The sequence below is a fragment of the Camelus bactrianus genome, chromosome 18 (genome assembly GCF_048773025.1).
Source record: "Camelus bactrianus isolate YW-2024 breed Bactrian camel chromosome 18, ASM4877302v1, whole genome shotgun sequence".
Classification (NCBI taxonomy): Eukaryota; Metazoa; Chordata; class Mammalia; order Artiodactyla; family Camelidae; genus Camelus; species Camelus bactrianus.
The window spans coordinates 7,595,068-7,603,777 of NC_133556.1; the positions used below are offsets into that span (position 1 = coordinate 7,595,068).

General features: G+C 55.6%; 1 protein-coding gene across 3 annotated transcripts; it reads right to left on the reverse strand.

Annotated features, from left to right (window-relative positions):
• Positions 1 to 352: 352 nt before the first annotated feature.
• ZP3 (zona pellucida glycoprotein 3) lies at positions 353 to 7,544 on the reverse strand. Of its 3 annotated transcripts, XM_045515091.2 has the most exons (9): positions 7,359 to 7,544; positions 6,968 to 7,195; positions 4,847 to 5,046; positions 4,175 to 4,278; positions 3,919 to 4,096; positions 3,702 to 3,819; positions 1,200 to 1,291; positions 931 to 1,058; positions 353 to 586 (listed from the first exon to the last, which is right to left on the reverse strand). In XM_045515091.2, exons 2-9 carry the CDS (start codon positions 7,166 to 7,168, stop codon positions 366 to 368), a joined length of 1,242 nt encoding a protein of 413 aa, XP_045371047.1. In that variant the 5' UTR covers positions 7,169 to 7,195; positions 7,359 to 7,544; the 3' UTR covers positions 353 to 365. The 3 variants fall into 3 exon arrangements, with proteins under 3 accessions (XP_045371047.1, XP_045371046.1, XP_010951047.1); XM_045515090.2 differs by lacking the exon at positions 7,359 to 7,544 and having other exon boundaries at positions 6,968 to 7,337; XM_010952745.3 differs by lacking the exon at positions 7,359 to 7,544 and having other exon boundaries at positions 4,928 to 5,046; positions 6,968 to 7,335.
• Positions 7,545 to 8,710: the final 1,166 nt, after the last annotated feature.

Genomic DNA, 8,710 nt, shown 5'->3' on the forward strand with positions numbered 1-8,710 from the left:
AGACCACCAGGGCCCAGAGACACAGGATCCTTTGCCAGCCTAGAAGTGGGGCTGGCAGGGCCCATCCCACTTAAGCCCCCAACCCTTCTCATCTTGGCCTCCTTGGAGACATGGGATTACAGCTGCCCCTGGGGAACCCAGCCCTGGCCCGAGGAAGGACACGATGCCCCAACCCAGGAAAATTCAGGCTTGCCTTCAGACCAATCTGGCCTCTCCACAGTATAGACTCACTAAAGGCCTAACAGTACTTAGATTTCACCATTTGAACCCATGACACTCATGGTTTGTCCCCTGCCCCAACATAGCCTCTCCCGATTCACCCCTGTCTAATCACTGTGCCACACCCCAGAGGTCACTTTCTTCTTTTATTGTGAAGCAGACACAGGGCATATCACAGAGTGGGAAGCGGCCCGACGCCGCCTGGTGACAGCCAGGACAATGGTAGCCAAGGTCAGGGACAGCACAGCGGCCAGGCCCACACCCAGCGTCACAGAGGTGGGAGAGGAGGTCGACCCTCCCATGCCGTAGTCACTCGTCTTTCCCAGGAAAATCAGTGGCCCCACTGTGACATCTGCTTCTTCTGTCACTGAACGACAAGACATCCAAGGGTCACGTCCGTCCCCAGCCAGGAATCAGGTGAGGAGTGCTCTGCTCAGTGGGCTCACCTAGTAGGTTTTGTTCTGACAACTGCATTCTTCTCTCCCACCCCCTCCCTGATGATGCATCAGACCTCCAGGGTGACTGCACAATGGCCTTGGCCAACATGGGGGTGAGGGCTTGGAGCCTCTTAGTCCTGGGACTGTATCCCCCTAGGGGTAAAGCAGCCTTAAATGGGGGACAAGGGAGAAGAATGTCACCTGTTGGAAGTGACAACAGGTACCCTAGATGGAGGAAAGGGCATCCTGAGGCTGGGGCCCTCCTGAGACCTACCGTGCCTGCGACTGCGGGAAACAGACTGTCCCTCCAGGCGGGACAGCCTCCTGGAACGGCCTGGAATGCCACAGCGCCCTTCATTACAGCATTGACAGATATCAGCAGGGCCTTCTACCGGGGACCATCTGAGAGGGAAAGATCAGAGCATCAGACAGCCGTGTGGCCAGCTGGAAGCAGTTTGCCAGAGGGGCGCACATGGCGAGGAATAAACATGAGGGTGGCCGGCTAGGTTTTCTACCCCGTCATGTCCAAGCTGGTCTTCTCACCTATTGGAGGACTTGCTGAAGGAACAGGCTTTGTTCAGTTGGTCCGGGACTCGGTCAGCTGGAGTGACCTTCAGATGGCAGGTGATATATATCTGGAAATAACAGCTGTTACGAGGTGGCGTTCTAGGCCAAGCAGTGACTAGTAAGCCAGTTCTTATAGAACCCTTAACCCCTGAGGTTACAGAACCTCACTTTACAGATGGGACAATGGAGGTTCAAAGGTTAACTTGCCCACAAGTTTAAAGCAAGTAGCAAACTGGATTCTCATTTGGAACCCATCATCCTTGTTGGTCTAAGCTCTTTCCAAACCTATCCATCACTTAGCATGTCCAATGCCCCAGGCCCATTAAGTCAGAACCTCAGGGACAGGGATCCAGCCCAAAGGAACTGAAATTCCACCTGACCAGCTGGAGTAGGTGGAATCTGGATAAAGCCAGAGCTCAGGTCAGCCTGGGTCCCCCTGGCAGAAGCACCCACAGCTATAGGCCCTCCTTCATAGTCTAGGGTGTCAACACTGCCAAACCTGAGAAGGCACTGATGTTTTACCGCCTTTTCTGAAGCCTTCTGCAGAACCGCAAGCCTCAGCCACCACCTAGTGGCCAACAGCACCAACAGGGAAACCATTTCGGAAACTTGAACGAGCCAAGAGGCACTTCTGGCTGCCAGCCTTCTATCTGCCCCACTGCAGAAGGGCTTCCTGGTCCTTTAGGGTCTTTATCCCAGGAAGGGAATGGCTTTGACCTTCAGCTTCTTCCCAGTGCGTATGTCTGATGCAAAGTGGGAGCCCAAAGTGGTTCCCCATTAGCATTAGGGTAAGGTTTCTTTCTCCCTGTCCTAACAGACTCAGTTGGCCAGGCCATCTGCCCACGTTGAGGGAGAGCCTTTCCAGAGCTCAGGCTTCTTTCCATCGATCAGGATCATCCCCTGGTCTTAAGGACCCCCAATCCTTGGAGAGGCAGATACTAGCTCATGTTTCCACCCGGGGTCAAGGCCACCACCTGCATGAAGCCTCACCCTCCTTCCTCCCCAGTGGACCATCTCTGAAATCAAGTCAACCCCCTGCTCCAACTAGGATCCTCTACCCGAGGACTCACAAGGCCACTGATTTGGAAACCAGGACTTTGAGTCTGTCCTTTGTCTCCAGCCCCATTCAACCCAGGACCTGCCATCAGAAAGCTCCAGGTCACCTCCCCATAGCTTCAGTTGTGCCCCTCCTATCTACCTTCTGTAACAAACTGCAAGGCAGGATAAGGTAGCATCAGCGCGGTCTGCACCTTCACACGGCTCCTCGCCCCTCAGTGCCACCTAGCTGGTGAGCTTCTGGCTCGTGGTTTGTAAACTTAATTGCTTAGAAGCCCCAGGGAGCTTAAGTGGCTTCTGATGCATTTCTAAGACAGCCTAGTGACTAGACGTAGTACAATACTACTCGTAGAACCTCGGTGGTAGGTATGGAGCTGTTTATAGCTGTTAGTGCTAGAATTCTTCCCATTTCACATGTTTGAAGATTTAATAAAGTGGAGAGTTGATGCCAGGTCCCAGCCCAATTAAGTGAAAATATATGGGACTACACACAAGTATCAGGAGTTTGATGACCTTTCCAGGGGGTTAGTTCAGAGCCAGAGTTGGAAAAATCCCTCCTTTAATCACTAATCCTGCCTGATCAGCTATTCCAAACTTCCCCTAACCCCCCACTCCTATGTCGAGAAATTTATTTCAAAGCTACTCGGATGTTTCTTTGTAAGAATTAACCAGCACTTTCTGGCTGGAGGCCAGCCCTACCCGTGCTTCCTGCCCCAGCCATCAGACACAGTCCATGTCTTAGCTCCCCACCCTTCCCTTACTTAGTGTCAAGTTGGGCTTCTAGCTGAGCAGTTCTCAAACATCCACAGCACCCAGAGACTTGTTGCGGATGCAGATTCTAGGCTCTCCTCCAAACCTACCGGACCAAACCCTGAGGGTGGGGCCCAGCGGTCAATTTCAACGAGCCCTCCAGGTGATGCTGATGCACTCAGGTTCCCACAAGTCACTGGTCTAGCCTACGATCAAGTTCAAGTTCAAGAGGCTACCTAGTATGAAAAGGTCATACCTGCTTTCCTTGCCCTTCCAGAAAGCTCCAGGAAGGCCGACATCTGCTCTTAACTCTTACTCCACCCATCGGGGTTCTGGCCCTGCTGACCTTGGTGAGGACAAAGTCATTGACCTGGTCGCCAGGTGCTGTGGTTGTTGGGGCTCGATCTCCTGAGTCCCTGTTCTCCTAGTTTGTTCTGTTTCTAGAATCCCTGACTCTCTCCACCCTCCACGGGTTTTCTCCCAATCTCTCAAAGATCTCACTAGAGCGCATGGCTTTATCTACTTGGTAAGTTTTCAGAGTTAACTAGGACGGTGCAGATCTGCCAAATCGCTGCTTAAAGGAGACAGCAGGTGAGTGACACCACCAGCTAGTGAGACTGGTCAGCCTGACCCCGTCGTTCAACCTTATTCCAGGCTATTAAAAGCCGTTACCGTGTTTCTGGAGTCATCAGCAAAATGGAACACGTCCACCGTGAACTGGAGTGTCTCTGGCCCAGGTCTGGGTGCTTTGAAAGCAGACGAGGCATCGGTGAGACCATCCACGAGACAACTTTGAGGAGAACAAACAAAAAAATGGAGTTAGAGATTGAGGCAGGTGACAGGTCAGGTCATGTCACAAGAGTTCCCCAGAAAGGTAGCCCAGCCTCACCCGTGAAAATCCACGACGGTGTGAGAAGGAGAGGTGTTCCAGTCCGGCGTCGGCGTGGCCACACAGTGGTCCACGAACAGTCGCAGTGGCACGTGGCTGCCAGTGTGGACTTGGGCCTGGAGGTGGGCTCTGTCTCCCAGCTGGAAGGTGGGTGTCATCTTGTCGGCGCTCCAGTCCTCTGAAAGGCACAGTCGGGGTGATGGATGGCCAGAGCTCTCCCGGCCAGCTGCCCTGCCAGCCCGCCCTCCTTTCTCACCCTCCATCAGGCGCAGAGAGAAAACCAGCTTCTCCTCTGAGAACACCGTGGTCCTGAAGGGCACCCAGGTGGGCAGGATGGCCCAGCTGCTCACGTTGCCCTGCCTGGGAGAGAACGGCAGCTGCCCACCCGGCCTGGGGCTCCCTGGCCTGGCCCCACGTTGGAGGGGATCTCGCCGCTACCTCATTGCAGGGTCCTCAGCGGTGGCCCAGCCAGGTGGCTGAACATCACCTGAAGCCTGAGCCTGTTCCTGAACCTCCCAATGCCCCTGAACCTCCCAAACTCAAACATCTGTGAAGGGCCCACCCCTCCCAGCCATGAGACATCCAAGCTGCAGCACAATCACAAATACATCTCAGGTTGGTTTGGTTTCTAGACCCAGATCTGCCCTCATCCAGGTTAACTGTGGAGGCTCAGGCCATTGAGACACTGAAGCTGTACCAGGACAGGAGGGCCCTTGGGGCAGGCAGATGTCTCCAGGTGCCTGCCCCGCTGAGTCTCATGGAAGAGGCCCCCCAAGTGACCCATCTACTGAGAGAACCACACCTCAGGTATCTGGGCTAGGAAAAAGCATCCCAGCCTGTGGGCCACCCAGCACCGGCTGCAGCCATGAGGACAGGCCCACCAGGACTGGGGACAGCGACCACAGCCCAAGCACTTCCACCTTCTCACAGCCATGGTTCTAGATGGAGGCTGATGTGCTGGCCGAGGGACCTCTGCACCGGAGCAGCGACAGGCCCGTCCCACACGGACCTGGGGTAGCGGCACTCGATGGGAACCTCGGCGTGGTTAGTCCTCAGGATGGTCAGGTTTTCCGCAGGGCGGGGGTTGTGGAGCAGAAAGGTGCTGTACACCAGGGCATCCTCGGTCACCTGAAGGAAAGGGGAGGCCTTATCCCACCAGGCACCACCCGCCCCAGGTGTGCCCGACCCTTGCAAGGGGCAGGGAGGGCCGGTAACTTGTGGAGGAGAGAACATAGGCCCTGGGTTCAAAGCCCGCTCTGCCACTGACCCCAGGAGAAGCTGGACAGGAACCACCTTTGCACCTCTCTTCACCCCAGCATGGTGACACCACCACCGGGGGTCTAGATCAGCTCTGTGTCACCCCCAAGCAGCGTCTGATGACCAGACATCGGGTATGTGCTTCCTTCTCAGGCTGCCACCCCCACCAACACACATGCACCCTGTTTCCTTTCCCAGGGGACGCTTGGAGCCAAGAAAGTCCCCAGGAAGGAGCCAGAAAGTTTCAAGAATTTTAACTCTTTGCCACAGCAGTGAACACTTAACTCACCCTCCCACTTCTGACTTATTCTCAAGCCCATTTCAGAAGTGGAAGCGGGTTCAGTGGTTCCCTGAGGCAGGGAGAGCACAAGGAGGTGCTACCGGGGCAGTCTGCATCACCAAGGGCCCCTGGCGGCTGCCGGGCCTGCCCTCACCACTCCCGCTTCACAGGAGAGTCCTAGCTTTCTATGAACCAGTGCCCCACGTGGACCTGCTGCTATTTGTGGGGCCCAGAGCAGAGTGAAAATGTGGGGCTCCCAATTCAAGAGGAAAGAATTTCAGGACAGCAGAGCATCACTAAACCAAGCGTGGGCCCTGAGGGACAGCACAGGTGGCGTTCCCAGCACTCACATGATTCTTATCAGGCGAGACTGGGAACACTGCCCTGGGGAAAGGAGTTTCCAAGCCGTGCTCAGTCAGAGTCACCTGGGGATTCTAAAAGATGCTGATGTCTGGCCCCCACTTCCGTGTGGATTTAATATGGGATATGGGACTCAGGAGTTTTAAATGCTCCCCAGGTGATTCTAATGCCCAAAGATTGGGAATTACTAAATTAGAATAATTCCTTAAATAACTCCTGCAGCTTCTGCCGCCCTTCCCTCGCCCCAGAAAACAAGGGGCAGGAGACTTCAAGGGGGACCCTGGGGACCATACTAAGACCACAGTGCCAGAAGGGGACTTCAGGAGCTGAACTTGCCCCTAGCCAAGCTGAGACCTGAGTCCAGGGAGAGGTGGGTGGAGGGTGGGCATGACAGCGGGGAGGACAGATCTCTGAGGGGCAGCAGGGAGTCAGTCCAGGGAACAGTGTACCAGCTGTGCCCAGTCCGCCCTGCAGTGCTGGAAGGCCCCGTCCAGTCATCTGAGGATCTGTCCCCCTCCCCCTCTACTCGGAAGGGATCTGGCCTGAATTACTCAGCTCTCTTCCTGCACATGCGTCCTACGGACCCCCAACTTGAGACTGCCCCCCACGGGACCCACTCGGAGCCTGTTTCAACATAGGTGACCACAGTGCCCTTTGCCCCCTCCCTCACCGCATTTAGTTCAAGGCTTCAAAGCCATTAAACATGAGCGAGGGATGCCAGAATTCTTTTTCTGTGACGACTTCTGGGCTTTCTGAGGTGCCAAAGTTCACCTCTTCCATACATGTGTCTAGGGCCCCAAGCAAGGGCTGGGCTACCCGCGGGGCATCGTATCACGCCCCCTACACCAGCTATAGCTCTCCTAGATTCCTTCCGGGGGTCATAAATCCTCAGGAATCAGAATGGGGGTGCCCGGCCTGGCCCAAAGTGCACCGCCACCTCTGGACTCCACCCCACCTACCCAATTTCGGCAACTAGAGGCATGAACTCCCCCCCCCCCCACCACCAAGGCCCAGCTTCAGGCCTCAGCTGCCCCACCCTCGGCCCACCTCCCACGGGCTCTACATCCACACTCCCCACCACCACTGACCACCTCCTCCCATGTCATCCCCCTGGAGCTAGCGCTGCAGGGGGGCTGGGGGGAGAAGCCTCACCTGCATGCCATTGCCACACTCATGCAGCCCGACCTCAAACCTGACCGCAGTATCTGTGTCCGCAGAGACCAGCGGCTCACAGCTGTCAGGGCCCAGGGTGAGGTCTGCAGGCCTGATGAGCTTCCCGGTGCCGAAAAGGTCCTTGTTGACAGTGACCACCAGCTGGGCCTCCAGACACTCCACCATCACGGAAGGCGGCATCGATGGCACGAACTGCTGGGCTTCATCCTGCCAGACAGGCTGGGGGTTGCAGAGCTCCGTGCTTCCCCAGAGCAGAAAGCAGATGAGGAGCCCAGAGTGTGACCCCATGATGCAGATGAAGCCACTCCCACTGGTAACTCCGGGGCGGCACCAGCCCTGCCATCTTATACCCCGGATGATGGCTACTCACACCTGGGCTCCCGGTGGCCTCCCTTCCCGCAGCCAATCCAGTTGGCTAGGCCCTTGTGGCTCAAAGTGGCTCTGGGTCCAGCAGCATCAGCATCACCTGGGAGCTCGTTAGAAACGCAGACTCAGCCCCACCCCAGACCGACTGGTTCAGGATTTGTTTTTCTGCTATCTCCTCAAGTGATCTGGCTTCACATTAAGGTTTGAGAAGCATGGGCTGGCAGCCTGGTGGACCATTAATTCTCACGCCTTCCCTCCCTCCACCCCCAGGTGTCCATCCTTTCCTGGTTCTGCCCTCATCACCCAGTGAGGGAGCCTGAGAGCTATCCCAGGTCACTGGGGGAGACCAAGAGAAAGGCCTGGAGTGAAGGAGGAGGTGAATTTGATCGGAGATGGGAGCTCCTTCCAAGTGAGAGAACAGGCGGCATCGTTAGGAGACCAGGGAATGTTATGCCCAACTTTGAGGGAGGCAGCAGGGACGGTCAGCTCAGGCAGAGGCAGCTGTGTGAACAGAGGTGTGGAGAGGGCCCGGGGTGGGCTTAAGGGGAAAACTCAGGAACTCGGAGTTGCTGGAGCCCCAGATCCTCAGGGGGTGAGAGTGACAGTTTAGGGGGCTGGGGAGATGGGTGGAACAGGTGCTGGGCTGAGATGCTGGGCTTTGCTCTGCAAGGTGAGGAAGGCCGATCTGGTCTGGGGAGGGGCAGGACTGGAGACTAGTGTCAGGAGGCTGCTGCACCAGTCCTGGCGGGGCAGGTGGGGAAGGACTGCTAGGGTTCAGCGCTTCCTCACAGCCTGCTCTGCCCCGGGCCTGGATGAAACTCCTCTGAAGAGGAGAAAAAAAATACAAGAAATGTATGGCATTGAATTCCTAGTGGCGGAAATATGCAATCTCTTGCAAATGCTTGCTTTTAAAGTAATTGAACCATAGGTTGAAGTTGCTTAAGTATACCCCCTTAGTTTTGTTTTGTTTTGTTTTGGTTGGGGGAGGTAATTAGGTTTATTTATTTATTTTAGTGGAGGTACTGGGGATTGAACCCTGGACTTCATGCATGCTAAGCACGCACTGTAATACTTAACTGTACCTACCCCCTTGGTTTTGTTTTTTTAATACTCTAGTTTACTTGTGTGAAAATAAAGTGAGGGGAGAGATTAGTCCGACAACTTCCTTTGACCCTATTAACATAGATGAGGGTGGGATGGGGTGGGGGTGGAGGAAGCCAGCAGAAAGAAGCAGGTGAGAGTTTAGGTTCCAAGCCGGTGGGGGGTGGTCTACCAGGGCAGAAAACCTCCCATCTGGGTTTCCTGCCCAGCAGGCCAGGCTGAGGGAGGGAGCCAGCTGTGGCCTGAGGCCCCTGA

What these genes read in the sequence shown, in the direction of transcription:
- ZP3 (XM_045515090.2), bottom strand. Translation starts at nt 7,276, where the DNA reads ATGGGGTCACACTCTGGGCTCCTCATCTGCTTTCTGCTCTGGGGAAGC. An exon ending in CTCCATCTAGAACCATGGCT is followed by an intron (nt 4,279 to 4,846) that starts GTGAGAAGGTGG and finishes GTTCTCTCCCAG; the next exon opens with GCAGGGCAACGTGAGCAGCT. An exon ending in TTCCCGCAGTCGCAGGCACG is followed by an intron (nt 587 to 930) that starts GTAGGTCTCAGG and finishes CTTGTCGTTCAG; the next exon opens with TGACAGAAGAAGCAGATGTC.